The following is a 25,963-nucleotide window of genomic DNA, read 5'->3' on the forward strand; positions in this document are numbered from 1 at the left end:
TGTTTTCCCTTACTCATCTCCCAGCAAAAGCTGGGAAGACTAACCTTCCATTTTCTCTTCATGAGTAAAGCTGAAAATGCTTCTTGCTTCTTTAAAATTACCCTATTACATTTTGTTCTTTTCAAGCATTAACTAAACAGATTTTGGGAAATACATATCTCAGCTTGAACTTCTAGTAATTGTTCAGGTAACAATGCTTTCAGCTCTGCTGTACATATTTTTATTCTACTTTAAATTTTTTCTTTAGATTTTTTCCTGCAAAGCTAATACTATAAACAGCCTTTCTACTGGATTCATTCATTCAAACAGGATAACACTGTGGGACACGACAAAGGAAGAAAACAATGAACAAAGTTGAGAAGGAAGAAAACACCTCAGAGTAGATTTTCAAAGATATTTAGACACCAGAAAAGCAATCTAAAACCAGAGTTCTCCAATCACATCAGGAATTTTTGAAACGAACTCAAGATACTGATTTTCTTAAAAAGGCTTTGGATTGTTATCCAGAGCTCATTTTGATAAGCATTTTTATTCTATTGTTTCAATATCTTAACTTCACAGAATCTAACAATTAATTAGATATTTTATTAGCTATGAAAACATACAAACCAGCATTTTGATTTGAAAGGTAGGTTCATACACTTAAAAAAAATCAAATAACTAAGTTACTGTTTTTCAATAAAAAATGGGAATATGAATAAGCCCAGACAATTTATTATATATTTGCTTATCTACAGTCTCCCGTTTAATAACAAAACATTGTAGTTAGCATAAAGGTGATTGCTTTCAGATAAGTGTGCTGATACATAAAAGCTATATATATAGTAATGAAAAAATTATTTGATTAATATATCTTCAATTATCTTTAGAGTTTCTTTCCTATCTCTTTTCAGTTTCTCTTTCTCATTGTCTGACTAAGAAAGAAACAAAGGCAGCACAACAAATGCTGTGTGTACAGGATATATTAATCTTGCAGTCAAGGAAAGGATGGTAATTTTTTAACTGTTTATTTAAATGTGCAACCTTACATAACTGTATGTATTTAATAAATTTAATAAGATTTATGAACATACCTTTAAGGTAGAAAGAATTACTTCCTAACTTAAGTTTTAGCCACAGAGCAATTAATGGTACATGATTTCAGAAATCAAATCAAGAATTAGAAAGGACTAACATTTGTCATATTCATTATATCATCTGTCATTCTCTGTTTTCTTTATGGGAAAATCAAGTCTGGGATCCTTAATATTAATTGTTAGTGACAAACAGATTAGTGTTTAAGAGCAAATGTAGAAATTTCTAGAAAAAGAGGACAGACATGTATTTAATATTTTAATGGTTTTACAACAAATAGCATTTGTTACCCAAATACTCCCTTTATGCCACAATATTCACCACCCTCAAAAAACCCCCAAACTGTAATACTTACTAGACTGTACAACAGCTTGAGTCTGTGCAGAAGTGCCTGATGCTATGTTAGTCAGTGCCCATGCAGCTTCAAATTGTAATGAAGGACTGTAATGAAATAATTTTATAGTAGTAAGTTGAAACATGATCTAAAGACTATTTTATGTTTCATTTCAGTATTACTAGCTCTGAGATATACATTTAAGCAGTGTCACTGGGTTAAAATTTTAAAAAAACCCTCTAAACCTGGATATTTCAGGGAAAAGGCTGTAAAAAAAAAAAAAGAGACCTTGCATTCTATGACCTTTTGTAAACCATTCATCATTCTGAATTAATATTAGTAATAAAAAAAATCCAACCAAACTTGATACTTCTAACATTATATCCTAGATCAAGTGCAAGTTGGTATACTGGGATACTGAAATTTTTCTGCTCCACCACAGACAGAAGAAAAATCTAGCACCTGTATTAAAAGACAGCATCATACCTGTATTAAATCTTACTTATTAAATGCAGGTAAAATTAGTTACAAATATCATGAAAGCTGGTGTAACATCTCTTCCAAGATCTCTCTCAACTGTTGTCTATACCAACAGCAATTTACTAGAACAGGTTGCATGAAAACTGTTGTTCAAGTAAATGCTAAAGGTTAAGAGTTCTGGAAGCTATGAGAAAGTTTACAGCTTATGGTCTTCGGCATAACAGCAAGTCTGGCTTTAGAAGGAGCAGAGAATACTTATTGTTAAGTGACTGATTTTCGTTTCCATGATTTTTCTGTCTTTATCAATCATGTTTTACATATAGTCATAGTACCTGCTTATTACACCTGCTTTGTGTATTAATTTCCAAAGCATTTTAAGGTTTTATTGGGGATGGGACTAGAAAATAATTAGATAGGAGGTAAAAACAAGTCGTACCTGTCAGCAGCTACCCATAAACCTTTATGTTCTAGGATCAAATGCATTAAAATTCTAGTTCTAGGCTGGTCCTTTTTTTTTTCCTCTTGTGGTAAGGTTTCAGTATAACATGAACGACAGCTTTAATGATTTGTTATTTGAAGTCTTTTCAGAGTTTAACTCTAACAGATATTATACAGCAATTACAATTAAAAAAAACTGCTAAAGAAAGCATTGAGTTCAATTTTGAAAGACTTATTAAACATATACAAAGGTAAATCATGCAAAAACTAGCAGAAAATTCAAATTCAAAGCATTTTCAGAGCACTGAACCTACTGAATCTACTTCTAGAGCAGATAGGCATTTTAAAAATGCTATCCTGATTTGAACATTATCACCAGTTGCCTTCTAAGCAACTGTTTTGTTAAACAAGCTAGAAAAAAAGCTACTCGTGCTTCATGGTTTTGCAGTAACCAAAATATACCAAAAATACCAAATTGCATTTTTGAAGTCTCTAGCCCTTACGGTTGCAGAAATAACACTGAGATTGGAAATATTATAAATACATTAAAATGAAAATATTATAAATACATTTATGGCAGCCTGAGACCAGAGACAGGCTAAAATATTTACCTCAACTGTGTTAATCTCCATGTATCCGAATAAGGGGCTCATGCTTTGTGGAATATGACATTTTTCTCACATGTCATTAAATTCTTGCAACTACATGCTCAGTGTTCTCTACCTTCTTTACTGAAGCTCTTATCTTCCAATAAAGAATCACAGCAAAGAGCATGTTGTACCATCACATAAGAGAGCAACAGAGAGCCAGAAGGAAAACCCATCTTGCAGTGAGAAGGAAAGAAACTAGAAACTTAAGCTAATAATGAGTGTATTCTGGAAAAGAAAGGCCCCTGTTCACAATCAGGCATGTTCTCTGCCTTCACACAAATGTACACAACAAGACAACAAGTCTGAGGCAGGTTTCTTAAAAACAGTTAGTAAAAGACTGAAATATTCAAAACCAATGAGAAATGCAGTAAGGTTTTCTCCATTAGCTGGATATGCTCAAACATGCTCTAAAAAATAAAATGACATTTCAGTGGCAGAATAAATATCCCTGGAGAACTTATGATGTATCATCATGGAATGCGATCCACTGTGTCAGATTTTATGGTGCTCTGAATCCTCAGTTTCATTTCAAATAATGACATATTTTTTGGATGTAAGTTTCCAGTAAAGGCAAACATTTTTAAAAGAATACTTACTTATCATCCCTTTCTAGGCATTTTACCAGAATTGGTAAAATTCCAGATTTTATTAAGTCATCAATAGGTGGATTTCTGTCACTGGATAGGAGTTTTCTGTGAAATTAAGAGTAAAAGTAAAGTAGGTAACTTTCATAATGAAAAATGTGTAGAAATCATGTTTCTCTATCTATTTATTTTTACCTTGCAGCTTGGACAGCACTCAGTTGGATCACTGGGTTGTCACTTGTGGCGTTCTGAAAAAAAAACCCAACAGTGAAAACTAAAATGCACAGAACACACATTTCTAGTTAAAAGAAAAAGTTAAATGTAACATACCTGCAGTATAGCTTCTAGTGTTACGTTTTGCTTGAAAAGAAAAAAAATGTGTTTTAGTAATTTTACTGATAAATTATAGGCTTTTTAAACATTTAATACAATCAAATTCATTTTAACAGTGAATCTATTCATAAATTTGCTTTCAAATAACTGCAAGACAACAGAATACATTGTTTGGAGTTATCACCAAAGTTTTAAAATAATTCCAGAATCAAGGAACTTACTGCTTTGAAGTCAGCATCAACATCAGAATCTTCTAAACTTTCTTCTTGAGGAACATTTCTTTTTTTCAAAAGATGTTCATCTCTTTTGTTCTGTAAAGGAACAACAGAAAATAAAGCCACTTCTAATGCTTATTAGTACAGGGTGGTGGTATAAAATGGACCCTTTCAACATGTAAGTACAGATAAAATTGCCTTTTTTTAATGGCACCTGTAACTGCAAATAGAATTCGCAGTATTTCAGCTGTAAGAATATGGCAGCTTGATAACCATAGACAGACGTATGACAATCCATGACATTTGAATTAATAAAAACTTATGGTTTAGGGATCAGTTTTTCTAACAGACATTTACAGTATCCATAGCTCTGCAGGACATTAACATTTAGACACACACAACAGAAATTCCTTTCCAGCGTAAGATTAGTTTTCAGCTAAACCTGCTTGAAAGCTCCCTGGACACATCTATTTGCATCCTGTGTGTAAAGTAGCATCCTCCATGTACACTGGCACTTGCAGTATTTCCTGCTCACACAAAACACCCTCCAGTCTTAGCCACTTTAAGGAATTACAGAAGAAAAAAATTATCTTTTCAGTGATAAAGTACCCATTTAACATTTCTAATTTAACAAATTTGAAGACGTAAACCCCTAATTTAAAAAGAAAGAAAACAAATCATCAATTGTTTACACTTTTTTACAAATTTAAAATGTATTAAAAGTATTATACCAAAAGTATGAAACCGTCTCTTCTAAATGTTAGACTTTATCTTTTATTTGATATGTCCAGACGTACAAAGAGAGAAGGGGCAATGGAAGATGATGACACAGCATGTATATCTGAACACCCTTTTCCGGTTAGTTTTGTTTTTTTTAATAAGCGCATGAAGATTTCTTTTTTTAATGAAGCAAAATGTTAAAAAAAGAATAACAACCAGCTGTAAGAAAGAATATATCCCCAGCTATAATAAGAAATCTATTATACTAGCAAGGAAAGGCAGGCTTTTCAGTCTCCAATTATCTGATAACCAAACTACTGACTAAAGAGATTTTATTATATCACACCTTGTAGCGTATAAAAAAAGCCTTTAAACAGAATGATGTGTTGAAGGCTCCCCAATATTTTATTTTATGTTAAAAAACCCCAACAGCCTCAGGTCTAAAATTTCTGAGACTTGCTTACTTTTTAAACATCTTAAAAAGAATTTAAAACAAATTCTCCAGTGTCAGTCTGAAAGGTTCTCAAGCAAAATTTTTTTTTTCAGACAAGAGAATGCTAAAACAATAACCAAGCACCAGAATAACCCTTTAATGCAGAAGACAACATCCTGCAGAACTTAGTATTGTTTAATTTTTGTCAAGTCTAAGCATAGAAACTAGATCCTCAGAGTGCACAAGACCACCTAGACTGGCAGTGGCAGCCTCTCCAGAGCTGTACAGTAACAGCTGTACAAGGAACACATCCATACAAAGAAGCACTGCAGGTATTTTATTGACAAGTGATTCTGGAGAGAAGGAAGATGGAAATGAGCAGGCAGTTGAACGCTGAGAAAGTAGTGTTACACAGACAAACTCCATCGGGCAGGTACAGATTGACAGATAGATTCAGTAAAGACCTATAACCTAATTTTCCCATACCAGGTACCTGGCACTGCCTTTTTAAGCAAAGAGCAAACATCGTTGAACCCTCACCAATCTGACTTTGCTCAAGTACAACTCCTTTTCCCACTTTTGTCTCAACCATAGCCTACACTTGGCATGGACTGGACCCAGTTTCCAGAGTCCCTCTCCACGATCACGTCAGCTTTTCTCCCTAATGCACAGCTACTGTACACATCCACCTGCAGAGGAAGCAGTTCCTTCCTGCCTCACATGAATGGCTTCTCCTAGGGAATCAGCTGTGCTGTCATGGTAAAACAAGCCAACACTGCGAGAAGGGATTGAAGTTGGAAGAAGGTCCTGATATCTTCAGTCATCTGTCCTCTTCCTACCCAGAGATAACATCATAGATCATGATGGTGAGCAAGTCCACACAGGCATGAATGTACAGGGAGACAGGTTTAGCTATGCAGGCGACAGGCAGAGGTCCAGCAGACATTCACTGTTTTCAGAAAAGGTGCAGCCTGAAGGAATTGGTGTTTTAGTGCAGAACTATTGCCACTGTTTGCTGAAGCAAGTTAAATGTTTCATTTAAATCATCTACTGGGAAGGGTAAAGTTTCCTTGACATTAGTAGCAGACTACTGGAGTACAAGGGGGTTTTCCGGTTCTGTTCCTTCTAAAATATTTGGCTGGATTTTCTACATTTCATGTTCAGAAAACGCAGGGATGGAGTATTGCAGGGTTATTCTAAAATGTGTTTGGTTTAAGCATTGTTATCCATGTCTTTACTGAACACTTTCAGAGATGGCGATTTTGCCGCTTCCCTGGGCAGCCTGTTCCAATTCCTGAAATCCTTTCAGTGAAGAAATTTTTCCTAATATCCAATCTAAACTTCCACTGGTGCAACTTGAGGTCATTTCCTCTTGTCCTATTGCTCCTTACTTACTTTAGAGATTAACCCCCATCTCACTACAACCTCCTTTCAGGTAGTTGTAAAGAGCAATAAGGTCCCACCTGAGCCTTCTTTTCTCCAGGCTAAACATCCCCAGCTCCCTCAAACCGCTCCTCATAAGACTTGTGCTCCAGACTCTTCCCCAGCTCCACTGCCCTTCTCTGGACATGCTCCGGCACACTTATGTCTTTCTTGTAGTGAGGTGCCCAGAACTGAACACAGTACTCAAGGTGCAGCCTCACCAGTGCTGAAGAACAGAATGGTTGGGGTTGGAAGGGACCTTTAAAGATCATCTAGTTCAACACCTTCCCCCCTCCAATACAACACAGAGAATACAGTTGGAATAAAGTAAGAATCCCACTGTGGGCAACTGAACAGCATCCTCACAGAACAGCAGGAATGAGCTGCTTGGTCGTCAGCAGCCAAACAGTTGGAAAATCACCTTCCACAAACATGAGGCAGTAAGTCTAGAGCACACCAGTGGCCAAAGCCCTGAATTATTCCATGCCACTTCACCCGAAGAACTTCAGAAAGACTACTTCATGGTTAGTCACAATGAGCACATTTCTCTCCAAGTACTGTTAGCTGAAATAGTTTACTTGAGTAGTATTTAGAGGGGCATGCACAAACTCTCTCTCCTATGGCCACAGAATAGGTGATGAACACTTTCTTACCGTTCTTACGACTCCCTAGAAATCTTTCAGGGACTTGGGCAAAGAAGAAAGGAGGACAAGTTGTAAATGAACACATAGGTACAGAGGAGCAGTAACAGAACAGTAAGTGGCTTGTCTCCTTCAAGCAATTGTCTATGAGTACATCGATGCACCAGCCATCTCCAAACTGCACTCCTCACAAGAATGCTGTTCACCTGGAGGAGAGTCCCTGGAGTCCCCAGATGAACAGACACTTAAGGACTTTTCTCCTCATGGCAACAGCATGCAGAGAGGTGATATAAAATGGAGCTCCAACTAACTGTTCTGCAGCTTTCAGGAATAGAGATACCCCACTGGGAGGCCACCAATGGTGAAGACTGGAACAAAGGAACAATGTTTCAAATTCTGGCCCATCAAACACATAATCTAGGTTTAAATCCCACTATGGATCAAGGTTTCTTGACAAGAGCAAAACTGCATCAAATAAATTAGAAATCTTAGCATGGTAAGACTGAGTAAGAATGCAAAGCCTCTCATTCATAGCTGCATGCTAAATATGGCCATAATATATAAGCTGAGCTAACCCAGAGCCTAGTTATCTCCCATTCCAGCAAGCCTTCTATGCCTGCATACACAACTAATTCCTTTGGTAACATGAGTATACCTAAGAGAATGCTTCCTAATGTTAATAGTAACCAAAATAAGTATGAATAAATGTATATATTCTAATGCCAAGATGCCCTCTTAAAGGGAGAGGAGAACTTCATAGGACGTAACTGACCCCACATTGTTGCTACAACTTCTGAGTGCAAGAACATCTTCAGGCTGCCAGTTATATTGTGCAAAAGGCTCCAGAAAAAATTACCTCAGTCAAGGAAAGAGAGAACAAGCAAGAATGTTACTGTAGCTACTCACTGTTTGAGGGTGGTTGGGTTGAAAAACAACTGTCAAGAACAAATATTGAGGAGCTTCCACAGCAGCCTGAAGCAGAGAGGCTTTTGAGAAACACTCAACACTTCTATTCTTATTAGCCCTTCTTATGAAGTCAAGGTGTTCATGGAACCTTCCCTTTCTAAAAAGTGCCTTTAAGGTTATCTGAAACAGGTCTGTCCATTTGCAAAAGTGTCCAATCCCTGGACAGCTAAACTCCTGCATACAGTAATTTGATAGACTAAATCACTCCCTTTCATAAGGTAAAAGAAGGTGATTCGCAGCTTGTCATGACCTTAAAATGCTTGCATTTTGTCATATTATGGCAAACTCAAAAAGTTTTTGCCTAAATCATAGCACCAGCCTCTTCTGCAGGCTCCTATGGTGAAAGTGAAGACAAATGAGCATAGCTGGATATGGCTGTCTTGTTCAAAGCCTGGTGAAACAGCCCTTTTAAAGGCAGAGGCATCAGACTGAAATCCCTGACGAAGGGTAAGACCTTGTCACCAAAAAAATTAAGCAGGTCTCCTTCAAAAGGGAAGATCCTTAACACTGCCTGAAACATGTACAGTAAGTGTGAAAGTTAATAAAGAGCAGCTGACTGCTGGTTATAAGCATGCCAACAGTCTGGTAGAGATGCCACTACAGCAGCCTACAAAGGTTTCCATACAAACAAAAGATATGGGGACATATATGCCAGCCAAAAATGTCAAATTCTTAGAAACAACAGTAATGACACGATGAGTGTACTTTCTGCTCACTTGAACGACAGATGCCCATCATTTGCTTCACTGACAGTGGGATGGTCAGACTGCACGAACACTAAATATGCCAATTCTGCAGATCCTGGTACCCATTTTATCTTCTTGGAAGATGGTCACAGGATTAAAGAAAAAAAAAAGTTTACCAATGCAAGCATATTTCAGATGTTCAAAAACACGATTAATGGAAGAAGAAACTCGTGGTCAGAGAGTATGTCCAACAAGCTCTGTGCTGCATTGCACTTAGTACTATGGGACATGGCCAAAAGGATACTCTAATGGAACTGTGGAAGGTGTAAAATATGAATTAACACACACTTTTCAGCATTTGACACATGGGAAAGCTCTATGAGAGTGTCAAGTCAGTTGGGAGGCTTCAAGATCAAAAGGGAAAAGAAATAAACAAGAAAATCTTTGCCTTCAGGTAACAAACACCATTACAAAATGCTTTTTCAGGTGAGAGAAAGCTTTAGGAACTCAGCAGCCAGTAGGAATTCTTTTGGCATGAAAGTTAAGATACTCAAGTCTGAGGACAAAAACCAGAATTTCAAGAGCATCTCAACATTAGGAACTGGAGTTCCTTATGCTAGCCAGCATTAGCTATACTCACAAACGATAATAAGCAGCTCTTTCCTCTGCAATTACATCCAAAAAAAGACTAAGGGATCACACCAGTGATGGAAGTAGATTCAGGTTGTCCAGACATCCCCCTTAAGCTACCACTGTGACAGGCTGAGCTGAACTTGTAGGTTTCACTTAGACATAATCTCAAATTTTGGTTTTGGAGGGTGAGAGTACCTGCCACAGCCTATCATGAAGAAAAAGAAAAAGCCTACCACTCCACTCTCATCATGTTAAAAGGATGCTCTGAAAACCTCTACTGAATATCCTCCTCTTAATGAAAGTTTTCATAGGTGGGTTATCTAGCCTAAGTGAATTTCTAGTAACACCTCTTGGATATGAATCTGGGGAAAGATTGAACTTATTTAATGGTTGGGAAAGGACCATTAGTTGGCTCTACTTACTGTCCCAGAACTCATTAACACTTGGAGAGATTAAAAAAAAAACCATAAAACTGTAAAAAGACTGAATAGGTCAATCTGATGATCTTACTATCTATGGATATTAAAATTATATCCTACTGCTTAATGAACTAGGTCACCTGCATCCAAAGGCAGTCAGATTCTGAGCCTCTTCTTCAGATAAAGTGCACAGCTACAGATATACAGTTAGAAGACAAAGACAACTTTTCTACATTTGAGTTATGCTAACTCACCTTTGTGACCACAGAGAGCAATGACAACATTCTTGTTTGGGTATTGCACATCTGTCCCAGAAGAGGAGTAGTTTGACTAAAAAGAAGTAGGTGCACACCAGTGTGTGGCCCAACAGCCCTAAGCATGGATTGAAAAGATTGAAGCCTCTTAAAGTTAGGGAAAACCAAGTTCTTATCAAAATGGATTCAAGCAAGCCTCCAAAGAATTTCTTCACAGCCCTTTTCAACTAAGCCTTTAGAAGAATACATTAGGAATGTAATTTTCCTCTTAGGGTATTTTTTTTTAATGAATCAGTCAGGGCAGAGTAAATGCAAGTTCTTTTCCAAGAATTAGTGCTACTAACACCAGTTAGGGAAGCTTCCAGAAGACCACACTAATAGTGTTTCAGTATCCTTGTGATTATAGCTCTTGTTTGAATTGGTAGACTAAAATATCTAATTTGCAATGAATGAAAAGCTATACATACACATTGAACTGGAAAAGATATGTAACTGATGCAAGTCTCACTATCCTGAAACTGAAAATGTGGACTTTTTTCTTTTGCATTCTCAGAGTTCCTGAGGATCAAAAAAAGGTTTTTCCCACTCTAGTGCTCCCAGCAACATGAAGACAGACTCCTTTCTTCAAGGTTTACTACTTTATTTAGGAACTATCATGGACATATGCAATCTTATTTAAGAAAGATCAGAGAAGGAGCAAGTACAATACGCCAGGGAAAGAGGTAAAAAAACCACATATGCCCATACCTCCTTAATCCACCACTTGTTTAGCAAATAATTGCTTTGCCTCGCACCAAATTTAATTGGCAATTAGAGCTTCATGAGCTCATGTCCATGAGCTCTCAGAGGCAGCTGAGTTTGCCAAGAAAGCCAAAAATAAACCTTGTCAGAGATCGTGGAAGTTCTTAAGATTCCAGTTAGTTAGCATGACAGTATCCTGTGTTTCTGCTGAGGTCAGGAGTGCTAAGGCTTCCTTTGAAGGGTGGCATCTAAGTCAATGACCTGTCTAAGGACTACCTGGCTTTAAGTACACAAATGGCCCAAGTCAAACTTCATCCTCAGGGAGAGCCAAGTACTCAGAAACAAAGGATCTCTCATAGTAGTGGAATTACAGGCTTCATTTAGACACGGAACCTTAAGGTGAATCCTAACAGTTACTCATCCACCCTACTCCCCTTCAGACTGAAACTAATATTCTAAGCCAATTAATTTCAGGGTCCCTGTTGCTAACAGAGCAGCCTTCAGGTTTCTGTGATGATGAAACTAAGTGATAAACACTCTTTAGACTTCACCGAGACACTACACAGAGTTAAAATTCTAACTCCTGATACAGTTTCCATCACCAAAACTGACATTGTCATCTTGTCTGTCAGGAAAGAAGAGATGGCCACTGTTTAAGCTCTTAGGCCCATTGCTGTACAAACAATATAGCCAGAGACAAAGACTATCTTTCTAGAAATGTAGTAGATCCATTCCCAAAATGCACAGAATGCAAGGGCAATATGGAAACACTAAAAGGGCACCTGACCATCAGGAGTGTCATCTGTCAGGCTCATGATGCCAACCCATGCCTCAACCTGAAATCTGCCAGACTACTGCTACCCTTTTATGTCAGATAGCTTTGTTAATTCAATTCCTAAACAAATAATAAGTAATTGGGAAAAGAAAATAGGAAAAAAAAATATTAAAGTTTCCTCCTTAATAAGAGCTGTGGTGTGAAGACAGTGAATAGAGATAATATATTCTTGAAACACAGAATGGGTTGCAAATGCACTTTGATGTCTGTAATCCCAAGAGAATAAACACCTCACACTGATGCATTGTTTACTACTGTTCAAAGCTGTGATTTTTTTATTTATTCCATCTTACAAAACAGAGATGGTAAGCAACTTCATCAGATTCATTTGTTTAATATTTATATCCACATTGATTCAACAGACAAACTTGTAGTGCTTCAATCATACAGATCAAGAATATACTCAATTTGCCTATTTCCTTCAAAGGCAGGTGTACATGCAGCATCTGGACAGCCGGGATAAAGAGAAGATATCCCTTTGTTTTGAAGAGGTACTGGTGGATTACTAAGGTCACGCCAACATGTACGTCCTGAATTTGGCATACTCGTGCTAAGGAAGCAGTGTAAGCTGTAAAGATAAGACTGAAGCAATGAACTTAATAAAATATATCCCTTTACAGTTCAGTCTCAATTCTATATGAGAAGCAATGGCCTCTCACCTGCCACAGAGTTCCCACAGCAAACCAGTTGCCCACCAGCACCAGTTCAGTTGCTGCAAACCAACAACTTGGACACATGCTAAATTTCTTATTAAAGCAGATTTCTTCTGGTCTCTACAGTAGATGTTCAGCAAACACTCCAGAAGAACACCACTTCCTGCATTTAAAAGTGCTGCAGCTGCTGTTCACTCTTGATTTACAGTCTGACCTACATCCAGTGCTCAGGCTTCTCCTCTAAATGTGTAACTGATCTTTGCATGTGTAGTTTTCAGTGAGAAGTCACTAGCAGCTCATAGGCTTCCTCCTCCTCATTTTCACTTGCATATTATGGGAACATGGAGGATTCCTTCCACACAGAACAATCCTTTGCCTTAAGTGTACGACTTGCTCTCACCATGTGTCTGTAATAAAATGGCCTGAAATTGTGACCTGTTACAAAAACCAATTATGAGAATTAAATTAAAATTCTCACTTTGCACTGCAAAGCTCTCTCCAAAGTACAATCCAAAGATTGTACTGGAATGCTCTCATTGCATCTCAATTTAACAAGATGTATGAGGATATGCTGCATTAGCAAAGCCCTCTGTTACAGCATTGTTTTGCTAACAGGCATAGGCTGCCCAAGTGCTATGAGTGACTCTTCCCAGTATAGATTTCACAGTTATACAGCAAGTTTAACACTAGTTCTGAACAGAGAGGGCCTTTAACATGTCAGCACAAACTTCCAGTACTGATAATTTCCCAGTTATCTGGGTCAAATTAGATTTCTTTGACTAATTCCTATAGTCTCAGCATGAATCTTATAAATAGTAATTTTTTTCTATTGTAATAAGATAAAGAAGTTTTTCTATAAGACCTGAAAAACAAAAAGAAAGGATCCCAGGAAAATACTAGCACAAGATTTTTTGATAGCTCCTACACAATCAGGCGTTAAGTGCAGACAAAACTTCTCAAAAACAAGTCAAGCTGATTTCTATCAACATAACTTCTATTTACAACCCCCCCACTTTGATTTTAGCAATGATTTTGTCTTCTCTCTCAGTTTGCAAATAATGAAAATAAAAGTTATGGAATTGGGTGGGTGTGCACTCCTAACAAGCATCATTCAAACTGTCAACTATTCAACTGGCAAACTGGAGATATGTATCAAATGGGAGACCAAATGGAGTTTGGGCTTTATTTAGACTATTCAAACCACACACTTCCATTAAGTCATCACCGAAAATATTAGAAAACATGGGTGATACCAAGCTGGAGAGGCTTTGAAGCACAGTGGGGAACAGAATAGGAAAGTCTGAAAAAAGCAGATCCAATTCAGAAGACAAGAATCAATCACGTAAACAAAAATTAAATCTGTATTTTTTTAACTATGCAAACAGAACAAACAACTATGTTTGCTTTGTGGTACTCTAAGAAGTGTACAAAAGATATAAGAGATCACAGACTGTGTGCCTGTCAACAACATACTCAATAAAAAGAGGAATACTGTATTAAGAATTGTTTTTCGCTATTCCATTTAAACCTCAGGTGCAGCCTGCATGCTTTCAGACTTCCACCCTTCCAGAAAAATACAGGCAATTTGGATCTGAGAAGCAGCAACAAATCAAATCTAGGAAACAGATGAAGAAAAGGATGAAGAACTGAAGTTGTCTCAACAGGATAAAGCTAGAGGGGCCAGTATCAGTCCTCAAATACTCCGATGGTACCCAAAGGCAGATAGAAGTTTACCCTTCTTTTAGCTTGTGAAAAGGTCCTTCAGCAGCAAGCCATGAAGGTGTCTAGAAAGGCTGTTGGAAGAGTTATGAATGAAGAGGGTGTAACAAATGCTCTGTTTAGGCAGAGCAGTAAACTAGATCAGTTCTCATACACATGATCTTCCCACCTATGCTGGCATTTACCCAATATGCCCAAAATCTGACTCCAAAATTAACTCCTCTACAGCATGGAAGCAGTAATTTCCAGAAAATAAAATAAAAGATAAATCTCACTTTCTAAATGCTAAAACTCTCCCTTTTCCTATTTGGAGATTTTAAACATTTGAACAGCTGACAGCTCCACTCTAATAATATGAGAACTGGTACAGAAACAGAATATGGATTGTTTCCAAGCGATACACTGGAGTAAAGCAGTACTGTTCTGCTGTACTGAGCTTCACGAATTGGAGAAGAAAACTAAATTAGAATCTGCAGTTAGTAATCAAAAAATTTACAACTTTTCTATATAGGTTTGGCACTAAAAGGGCCAAATATTTTTTGGCAAAATATTTACCTAAGACACCAGAGTACTATTAGCAAAGTAATACAGTTGATAAAATGAAAGCAGACTCACCTTTCGCAATTCAATTGTAACTTCGTTTCTGTGTCTTCTCATAGTCTGTAAATAAAAAAAAACAATTTGTCAAGAAAGTAGTATTCTGTTTTGAAATCAGCTGTTTCTAGGTCAAAAGTGCAGTTATTCATCAAAAGACATGGAAAACTGTGCATAATTTATAAGTCACTCTTTCCTAGGAAGATGCTGAAGTTGTTTTTTGTGATGTTTCGCTTGGGTTGGGGATTTTTTGTTGTTTGTTTGGGGTTTTTCTTAAGATTATTCACTTCACAGAAAGCTTCGTCCTAAACCACAATAAGTATCCCTAAGGCAGAAAATATTGACTTCCCGACAGAGTTTCACTGGAATGACTCTCCAGATGTTTATACGTGCAGACCAAAAGCAGCAGTAAATCCAGGTTAGACACAGGATCACAACCTAAACACATAACCTATGCCAGTATCTGGCCAAAATCAACTATGAGTGACAGAAGTTGACTGAGCTCAATGCAAACAAGACAGATCAGGTTTGTGGCAAAAGGAAACAAAGTAGTATAGTGGTACTAAGTCTACTTAGGATCTATAGCCTAAACACTGTAAAGGAAAACAAGCCTGTAAACACCTCAGCTCCTTAAAGATACTGGGCACTCGAACGCATTCCTGACAATGCTGCTACAGCTCTTAGCTAAGAAAGATCAAAAGATTGAAAAAGAATTTTAGCGTACTGAAGGCAATCTCCCTGGGTTCATTTAACAATCAGCAGAAAAGACATATACCATCAGAATGCAATTCAGAGAAAATCAGGGCTAGATGACCACTGGCAGCCCAGAAAGATCACCCACACTAGCTAAAATTAGCCTTTTAAAACACTTTCCATGTCCTATCCTTGCTACTGACCTCCACTGTCGCTATCATGTTCCTTTTGGGTTAGGGCAAATAACTCCCTGAGCAAAAAAGTACCAGTGAAGACAAACAGTAAAGACCAGCACTCCCATCAGCCACCTAAGGAAATACCAAACATGCTAAAGCTCAAACACAGGTAAAAGAAATGAGCAGACTTCACACCCTGAACCTACAAAGGATATAGCTGCAGTACTTAAAGCATTATCTTAGTTTCACTGTTCTCAAGCAGTTTGCATAGCAGTACTCATTTCATGAAATTATAGAATGGTTTGGGTTGGAAGGGACCTTAAAGATCATCCAGTTCCAACCCCCCTGCCATCAGCAGGGATGCCACTCACTCTTGGTCGGGTTGCTCAGAGCCCCATCCAACCTAGCCTTGAATACTTCCAGGGATGGGGCATCCACAACCTCTCCAGGTAACCTGTTCCAGTATCTCACCACCCTCTGAGTAAAGAATTTCTTTCTAACATCTAATTTAAACCTACCCTCTTTTAGTTTAAAACCATTGCCCCTTGTCCTGTCACTATCTGCCTGTAGGAAAAGTCCCTCTCCCTCCTTTTTATAAGCCCCCTTAAGGTACTGGAAGGTTGCAACAAGGTCTCCTTCTCCATGCTGAAATTCATTATCTTGGCTTGACTTGAGAGGAAGGCTTGTCTTCTGCTTGATTAACCAGTGCACTCATGTAAACACAGACACAATTCTCCTTTTACATCTACAAGCATGAACTATACTGCTTACTACAAAGTCCTCATTACAGTAAGAGGACACTAGCATTGCAGCATCTACCAGAACTACACTTATTTCCCCCCCTCATTATTTTGGTAAACCATTTGATACTTGTGACCATCTGAGCCTGCTGCAAAAACTCAGCATGGGGATAGCTGGGGAATCGAAGGGCATTGGGTAGGTAGGTCATGAACAAATTAAGAACCCAAAAAGTCATCAGATGCAACTAGGAAAACCAGTCATTCAAGTTTGTTGTTCTATTAGAAGTTAATATTTGAATAATCATAATAACTGTGTCAAATTTAAGGGTACTATACAGCCTAAAGTTTTTCAACACTTCTGCCCCATGACAGCAGCGTTCCAGCACCTAAAGGGAGCTACAAGACAGCTAGAGAGGGACTTTCTACCACAGCATGGAGCGATAGGACAAGGGCGGATGGCTTTAAACTGAAAGAGGGCAGGTTTAGATTAGATACTAGGAGAAATTCTTTACTGTGATGGTGGTGAGGCACTGGAACAGGTTTGCCAGAAAAGCTGTGGATGTTCCAGCCCTGTGTTTAAGGCCAAGTTGGATGGGGCTTTGAGCAACCTGGTCTCATGGAAGGTGGCGGAGGGGTTGGAACTAGATGGTCTTTAAGGTCCCTTCCAACCCAAACCATTCTATGACTCCATGACTCTGCATTTCAACGAAAAAAATGTAGTTAGACAAGGCTGTAATATCTCCTTTTCTTGATCATTCTGTGTTCTAGACACCAAGGTTCTTTACCAAACTTTTCACTAGCAACACTGCCACACCTCCCCCAAAAATCTAATCTTTTATTCCTACTTAACTTTTAAGGAGTACCCCATCACATGACAAATCGGTCAACTTGAGCGTCCATTAGAATTTTTCTGCCCAAAATCCAATATTTTATGTGCCAAATCTGAACTCTCAGTGATTTAACTGATGAAAGGCACAATCTACTTTTAGATTTGCTCCCTAATTACAATTTACTCATTTATCTATGTGAAAATACTCCAGAATACTTATATTGAGCACAAATATAAATCAGACCAAACCTGGAGTTCTTTAGGGGACAACCACAACATTTACCACCTACAACTCTTCTGGAAGCAAGGTAGATTTCAGAAACACTATATGCTGCGCTTAACAGCTCAGCAGCTTAATATTTTTGGTTTAGGAAAAAGACCAAACACAGTGCAGTCCCAGGCATTACTACTCATTTCATCAGTTTCCTCTAAAACCTTCCCTAATGATACTTTGACTAAATACAGTTACTCAGAATCATCCATCCATAAAGGCTCTACTGGGAAGACTTTAAGCTTCTTTCCAAAGGCAAATAAGTCACTCAGATTTTTCCATTAGGGTACTATCTTTGTTTCATACCTCCATTACTTCAGCCCCACTGATCCTACCCTATAACAATTCGGTCTCAATACCCTTTTACAAGTTTTTATCAAGCTGATCTTCAAAGTATTTGACTACTCCATTATGGTTTTTACATTTAATGTGCAAGAATCTCCCATCATTTGCTCAACTAGAGAGCTACTATTCTTTAGAAAGATTCTTCAAAAAAGCTTATCACCTCTGTAGGCATTTTGTTGACCAGTACTATACATTTTCTGTGCTTTTATACTCTTAACTACCTAGGTTTTATCCTTTTAGCTGTTCTTTTGTATTTCCTTTTAAACTTACTGTGTTTTCTCTTTTAAAGGAGCTCTGGTACATTTTCTTTTTACCTTCCTCCTTTCAAAGGCAGAATAAGCAGTACTCACCAGTAAGTCCAGAGTTGCCTCTCCATTCAGAGAGCAAGTAGATTGATAACGGGGATATCCCTGAGCCTTAACTCCACAGAACTGATGAGTGTTATCTGTCCCCCACTAAACCAAGACTCCCAGTCTTACAGAGGCTCCAGCTGGCACATCATCCTTAAAAAAATCAGTTTGTCAGGGTCACCAGGATCGTCCAAGAATCAGCGATACAATGCTAGGGCTAGAGTTCTTCCTACATATATATGGAACTGAAGTTCCCTAAGAGCCTTGGGTGCATTCTGGCAGTTAAACTTGGTTGCCATGGCTGGATCACGATCACTGCTCTCCGCTAGATGTACGCTGACACTCCTTCTAATCCGACACTTCGTGTCCCTGAGGTATGAGATGACCATTGCGTATCAATGTATTTAAGACCATGGACTCCATTCGTACTTGTCAATTGTGGCAGTTATAGACTGTACATCAAAACCACATGTATGCACTTGACATTGGCCTGACTTACTTTTATTCATACTACTTAATGGGTATTTGTTCAGACTGTTTCCCATCTTGATTTTCTCCTTTTTCTCCACAGGAACTGATACGCCAGTGATTCAGGACTCTGAATGTCCACAATTTAGCCATCCTTGCCTTGAAAAACCATACCCTTCAGACCAAAAACATGCTTCACCTTCATTTGATTACAGTATACTTGATATTCTTGCTGGACTTTTGGAAGCTTTATTTTAAAACTTGTAGACCAATAGGTACAATTTCTAATCTTATTTGTTGGGGGTAGGTAGGAGGGGCAGGCAAAGCCCAGATTTTATTCCCAAGAAAACAGACTTAAGTGATTCAGTTAATTTTTTTGTCCTGATTTGGCATTTCTTAGAAGGTAAGTATTTCAAGCTTGTGTTTCAGATGAACCATTTCAGAAATACAGCAGGTCATCAGCACCTTCCTACAGCCTCAGAAGAAGTACACATACTATAATTCAACAGCATATAAAAGAAGCAGTCTTAAGAACCACTGCCAGCCTCCCTTTAAAGAATCATTACTGCTGTAAGCAGAATACCATACTTTTATACTACCTGCAAGCCCCAGAAGGTAGGGAGCTGATAGGCATTTACAGAAGGTTTATACAGTAGTAGAAAGGTTAAACATTTTCCCCAGCTAGGACAGGTCAGATAAAACAGAGAAGAGGCAAACTTATTCTGCAACTTAACCCCATGATTTCATTACCAGCTTTCAAGCTGGGAGGATATCATCTGTTGAAGTCTGTACATACAACACCACCGAAGCCTAGCAAGAGGTTACCAATGGATCTAACACAGGGTTTGACATCCACAGCATCTGACTACAGTCACTTCTCAGCATAATGTACACAAACAAGTAACTTCATGTAACACTGAAACAGCACATCTCAACACTAATCTCCAAGACAAAACTGAACTGTTTCACTGAATAAAAAATACAGATTCCAAATATCAGAAAGAGAAAACATGGCATTGGCAAAATCCTACAAATCACAAAAATGATGACAAGCTAAAGAATCTGAACTGTGAGGCCACTCCTAAACACAAAGGTATTAATGCACCATACACAAAATGCAAATAGTAAAAATGAGTAACAGCATATTACTATTACCATTATGTTACTCAGTCAGCATGTACTATTAAGGAACAAGAACATACAACAAACATAAAACACTTATCAAGCTGTGCTACAACATTACATCTCAATTGTTACACAACTCAGACTTAAGTTTATAAGGCTTTTGCAACAAGTGATTTCTCCCCCCGTTCACCATCTGTAAAGAACAATTACTTACCCGTGTGTTTGACAGGCGACACAACCACAGTAATGCACCAAGTACTCTAAGTCTTGTTAGAAGTCAAAAATAGATGTTGAACAGTTTTTTTAAGTTCAAGTTCCTCAGCATTTTGTTATTTTTTAAAATAAACCATAGGAAAACCTATAAGATCTACTAGATGTTGTTAGACAAATTAGTGTTCTCACTTCTACCATGAATTTCTGAATATTCTTCCAAAACCAGATACAAAGAGCTACATAACGAGAATCTCTCCCTAACACCTTCCACTTGAAGGAAAAATAATTTCTAGTTCCCTCAAAGTATCAAATCTGAAATTAATTTCATATGTCAATGAAGAAAATTACTGCACATATTAGGATTGCTGTGTTAAGAGCTGAAAGGGAACTTTGTTTCATGGTGATACTGTCATAGTTTGAAAACACAAAATGCTAAGCTGACATAAGACAAGAGATTTAAGAGACACTAGACCTTGGGGGGAAAAAAAAATTAATCAAAGAATGCCACAGTCCCTGTAAAACTGCCTTTGACACGCTCAGTGGGCAGAAGCAACACAGAATACAGCCATCCTCATCAGATCAGTGTTTCAGCTTTGGAATCTTTCTCTCAACAAGAAGCTAACAAGAAACTCAAAGTTCAGTTTTAGCCACCTGTGGAGAAGGGAAAATGTTTTCCCGATTTCTCAGTTGATATTTGGTTTATGTCAGAACACAAAACTATATAGAACTCTTGAAGTAAAAAAAGCAATGACCTGTGAAATTCTAAATTATCAGCATAACAGTACCCCATACTGCCAGCACATTCAAAGAATTATTTTTCAGTGACTTAACATTTGGGACCCTCTCGCTCTCCCACACATACTTCACAAGTACCATCCACGAAACCATACACAGAGGTGCACAGGATGCTCACTGTGTCAAAGAGCAAGTAGCACTGCTGTAACTCTGCCACTTGATGCCTTAAGATGGACCATAAAGACCTTTCTGGCAAACAAAAAACTAAAATGTTTACTGTAAAGTTTTGAATAACATTGAGATTCTAAGAAAATAATTACATCTAACAAGCTTCTCGATCCTTTGTTTAACATAAAAAACGTTTAACTGCATAATACATTCAACTACCTGAAGAGGCAACCCATATAGCCTCTGCAAACTAAAAAAAAAATAAAATAAAAAATTCAAGGAAGCCCCAAACCAATCAGCTGTACCTGTACATGAGAACAAGACAACATTTTCCAAAATCCTCTGTAGCAAATACATACAACCCCAAACCCTACTAAAGCTATACAAGACTACAAGAAAAAACAAACAAACAAACAAACAAAAAAAACTCAAAAGGACAAAAATCACACCTGAGACAAAGCAATCAGAACAGTCTTCCATTTATGAAAGAATTATTTAACATACTGTTACTACTCCAAGCAAGCTCAATCCCATTCACAATGAAATATCAGAACTAGTCTGTTAACTTGAAATTTATACTTCATATCTAAAAATCAATCTCAATTGATTATAAACACAAAGTCCCTCAAGTATACCACTTTCAGAGACAAAATATTCTGGATACTTGATAAGATTACTTCATCCCCAGTTACAGTACAAATCAGAAAACCAAAACTATTTAAATGTGTGGATGACACAACTAGTGAAAAGCTCAAGTCATTACATTTCACTTGGTATGTTGGACTAAAGATTTCTTAAACAAAATTAAAAATTAAGTTGTTTAATAATGTACATTCCCATCACAGAAAACAATAATATCACTTGCTGTTGCAGCATTTGATGAATTTTAATAATTTTAACTACTTTCAGCCATACCAATTGTGTCAGAAGGAAGACTAAAGCATAACTAGCATTTAATGATGAAAAATCTACCTACCATTGTAACAGTGAGACAGGGAGCTCAGCATGGTGCTCATCCTGACTGGACACCACATTAAGTGGGATACCTCATGAGTGTCATGTTTTAATCAATACGTTCACACCACTTCCATTACAACAGGAGCAAGTCCACAAAACACCAGAGATGGAGAGGCAAGAAACAGATGTTTTTATCCAGCCAGCATATCAATACTGTCAGTTGTCCCACAGCCAGCTAGCTGGCCACCTCTGCCCTCCTGCAGGCCAACCAGCACACATCAGCTACCAGCCAGCCCAAGGAAGTGGGAAGGCCAAGTTCACCTTGACAAGACGAACATCACAGCCCAGTGTCAGTTCTGGCTACTCTGTGGACATAAAATCTATATTTTCAGGAACTTGGGTGAGATGTGCCTTTAGTTCCTTTGAATGTTCAGCGATTAACTGGAGAGGAAAGAACAAATTCACTGACTGATTCTAATTTCTCTGCATCTACAAATCTCATTAAAAGATAACTGGTCATTTAAGTTCTTTATTTCTGCTCTTGCCTCTCAACATTACAGGAACAGATCTTGGGAAATCAGAAGATACATGCTTAGAGGAAAGAGCTACTCTGAATACATAGCTGGGATAGTAAAGCAGCCTGATTAAACATACAGGGTACCCAAAGAGCTTAGTATTTGCAAGTCAATTCCAGACTCCTTCCACCTGCCTAACTGAAAGAAAAAAGACTGGCCCAGTTCCAACAGCTGGATTGGATTTAACTAATGCCTTCCCACTTGCATTGCAACTATACTCTCTAGAGTATAGTTTATATACTTTATGACATAGGTGCAAGTGCAAGACATGAAAGGTAGTGTTTGCATTGATGAAGTAAATACCATTCTTCTGTAGAAACTGCTTTATTAGCCTCTTTTCTTTATTCCTTCTCTGACACCTTTTAACAAGCATGAAATACTGCAATGCACATGAAAATGCAGAAGCCTCAGGAGCTCGGCTGGTTTTGGGCAGAAAAAAAAATTCAAATGCTTGTTTGTATAGAATTGCTGAGACGATTAAGGTTGTCAGCTGCCTATCTTTAGTTAACATTAGAAGCTAAATATACCTTATTTACATAGGCATATAATTAGTATGTGTAAAGTTGAGGCTTAAACTGATGATATTGTTCTACTTGTATCTAAATACAGAAAGGAAGAATTCTGGAACTACTTAATCGAAATTCTGGGACAGCATCACAATGGTCTAAATGCAACTACCTAGTCACAATTGCAAGAATTAAAAACAATGATACTGTGCAGACCAATTCCCTCTATTTCTTTTGGGCATGCAAAAAGATTTTACATCCATGCCAAACTAAACCAAATATTTAGTCCAAATTAACCCTTCCAGCTAGGCTTATCCCTTTAGTTACAAGCATCATGGATTATTACCCAGCTTTGCCCTCCCAATGTATGTTCTAGGCAGATTCCTCTTCCCCATGCCCAATTTTGAGACTTAGCTAATTACCAAGTACTCCCATAAGCTCTAAATTGTCCTTCTAAGAAAAAACATGATTTTTTTTTTCCAGTGGTATAGACTACACAGTTAGAACAACTTCACTTCTGGCTTTGTTATCACAGCTCCATATTAAATTATGCTGACCCAGTTAAAAATGCAGGCAGGGGGCATGGATTCCACAGTACAAGCAACAGATCTACCAAAGCAGTCAAACAAACTTACAATGTGTCTGTACACTGATCTGATACTCCGAGACAGTTTTATTTCATTTGATTATTATTTGACCTGAAAGGTATTTAGTCCTCTTTTAGGGAAACACTATTATTTTGCAGAAGGTTTTAAAACTTAATTGAGATTCTCTGTGTGCTGCAGAAACTTAATAAGTTTCCTTTTGGCTTGTAACCTTTAACACAGCACTAGGTACATCAGAAGTGGAGTGCAGTATTTATGCTACTGTATTTTATACCATAATCTGTCTGGGACTCATGTTCCTCAGGGTTCATAAAGACCACTGAAGGAAAAACAGTTTTTTTGCAGTTGGAGCTGCCACACTCATTTTTTTTAATCCTCAGTTTAAGGCTCCTAAAATTAAGACCAGCTGCTTTTTGTTAACCAATCTGTGGCAAGATAATTCAAATATCTGAACCTGGCTAGCCTCAGCAAACTGGATGAGCGAGATATCTACCGTAAGTCTTTTACTTAGTGAGTAATGACTCATGCCAACATGGAAAGCCACAAGCCTCCAATTATCACTGCTCATGATGCTGACTTGCCTGAAAGCCCTATGGAAGCAGACAAAGGTGCCCATCCACATTGTCCACTTCTTCTGCTTCAAAAAATCTTGGCAGAAAAGCAATTGTTGTGTTTATTTCTTACTAGCTCTTTTGTAAGCATATTCTTTGAGGTCCCAATATCCTCTTTGCATTTGTTTAATCTCCACACTGAGCTACTACCAGCAAAGAAGTGGGATGTGAGCACCCATGGTTTAACTCCCATATACCAATTACCCAGTTTACAAGTACAGACATATCAAACAATCCTCTGGAGGCTGGACTTGAAGCAAGTTAGTTGGCGGCATTCAACACAAATTGCACCAATAGTGAAGGACACAAAGCAGTCCGGAATACAATTGACATGTTTTCTACTGGTTTTATATAGAATAAAAGAGCTGGAATTCTCTATTTGACATCAAAACTCAGCTGGGGGAAGGAAGACAGAATCTAGATTTCCAGTTACTGCTATTGTGTGAATCAAGGACATGGTATGTAGTGAAAAGTTTTACAGCATTTCCATTCAGATACAGATCTTAAAACACTGCTAACCCCATCTTTACTGATATCAGACCCAAGGCTGCAACACACCCATATGGGCTCCCCTGAAGTTAAACTGAAGTTTCCAGGTAATCCCACAGCATTCAAGCTAAACTCACCACTGCACAAAACCAACAGGCAGGCAGGCAGCAAGAATCACCAACTAATTCAAAGAGGGTGGTCCTAACAGGGCAAGGAACCTGTCCATCATCATCATCATGGCAAATCATCCCTGTAGTATTCCAAAGAGCACTGGCAATGCAGTCACTGGTATCTTCATTTTGACAAGGGTTTACCTTGAAAAACTTAACAGTGGAGTTCAGTCGTTTCCACTGCAGCCAAAAAGAAACTACTGGTCTGAAGGACACCTATACTAAGTTTTTCTTCTTCTCCTGTATCTTTTGTAAAGAGAAGGGCATACTGAATTTTACAATGCCTTATCTGAATACTGAGATATGCCATATAAGCACCAAAGAAAGTGGATAACCAAGATAGTCTAATTACAAGTCATTCCTATTCCTACTTTTTTTAGGAAGTTCGAAGATCAAGGCTTCTTGACACACTAAATCGGTACACGGATTTGAAATTTGGTAGTTTTACGTTGCAGGAATATGCTTTTGCTGGTACACAAATTTCTAAAAAGATACTTGTTATTTCCCTGTATTGCATGAGCAGTGTAGATGTTTCAGAGTTTTCTGGAAACAGAAGCTTAGCCTGTCTTTGAGGGAGAACAAGTGAAGCACCTACTGACTCCTTGGTCTCTCCTAAGACACACCACCTCTGTCCTCTCCTAGAATTTCTAAGCAAGCATCCCTCTCATTCCCTTATTGAGGAGGGAAAGTACAAGATTTGTCTATTCAAGCAGAACACCTCACTGTCATTGCAAAAGAGCAGGAGTTCCTTTCCTCCTCCACAGTCTAGAAGACCAGAAGAGTCTGAAGAAGAGTCTAAAAGATCAACTCAGAGGCATGGGTTCATTTTTTTTACTAACGGATGTTACCAGAAACCAAATCTACCACTTAACACCATTTTTCACAGACAAGATACCACATTCACTTGTGTACAGGACATGAAAACAGCGGAGCAAAATTACTACTTTTCATGATAACTAGGTGCAAACAACAGACTAAAATTTTGATCTTCAGATCAACATTAAGACTTTAATAAATTCTTTCAAATGTAATAGCTTTTATAAATTGCAGATAACCACTTTCAAGGAACTAATTACAAATTTAAGTGTTTGGTCAGAAAAGCCTCACAGATTT

The 25,963-nt window shown here is 37.9% G+C and overlaps 1 protein-coding gene across 1 annotated transcript in view; it reads right to left on the reverse strand.

Annotated features, from left to right (window-relative positions):
* KPNA3 (karyopherin subunit alpha 3) overlaps window positions 1-25,963 on the reverse strand; it is a 78,951-nt gene that overhangs the window by 15,570 nt on the left and 37,418 nt on the right. The window contains exons 2-7 of the mRNA XM_029960927.1: window positions 14,846-14,890; window positions 4,115-4,204; window positions 3,891-3,920; window positions 3,756-3,808; window positions 3,573-3,668; window positions 1,430-1,515 (exon numbers count right to left, since the gene is read on the reverse strand). Of these exons, the coding sequence (XP_029816787.1) occupies window positions 1,430-1,515; window positions 3,573-3,668; window positions 3,756-3,808; window positions 3,891-3,920; window positions 4,115-4,204; window positions 14,846-14,890 (400 nt within the window). The remainder of the gene's footprint in view (window positions 1-1,429; window positions 1,516-3,572; window positions 3,669-3,755; window positions 3,809-3,890; window positions 3,921-4,114; window positions 4,205-14,845; window positions 14,891-25,963) is intronic.

The sequence above is a fragment of the Manacus vitellinus genome, unplaced genomic scaffold (assembly GCF_001715985.3).
Source record: "Manacus vitellinus isolate BGI_N305 unplaced genomic scaffold, ASM171598v3 scaffold_2_pilon, whole genome shotgun sequence".
Taxonomy (NCBI): Eukaryota; Metazoa; Chordata; class Aves; order Passeriformes; family Pipridae; genus Manacus; species Manacus vitellinus.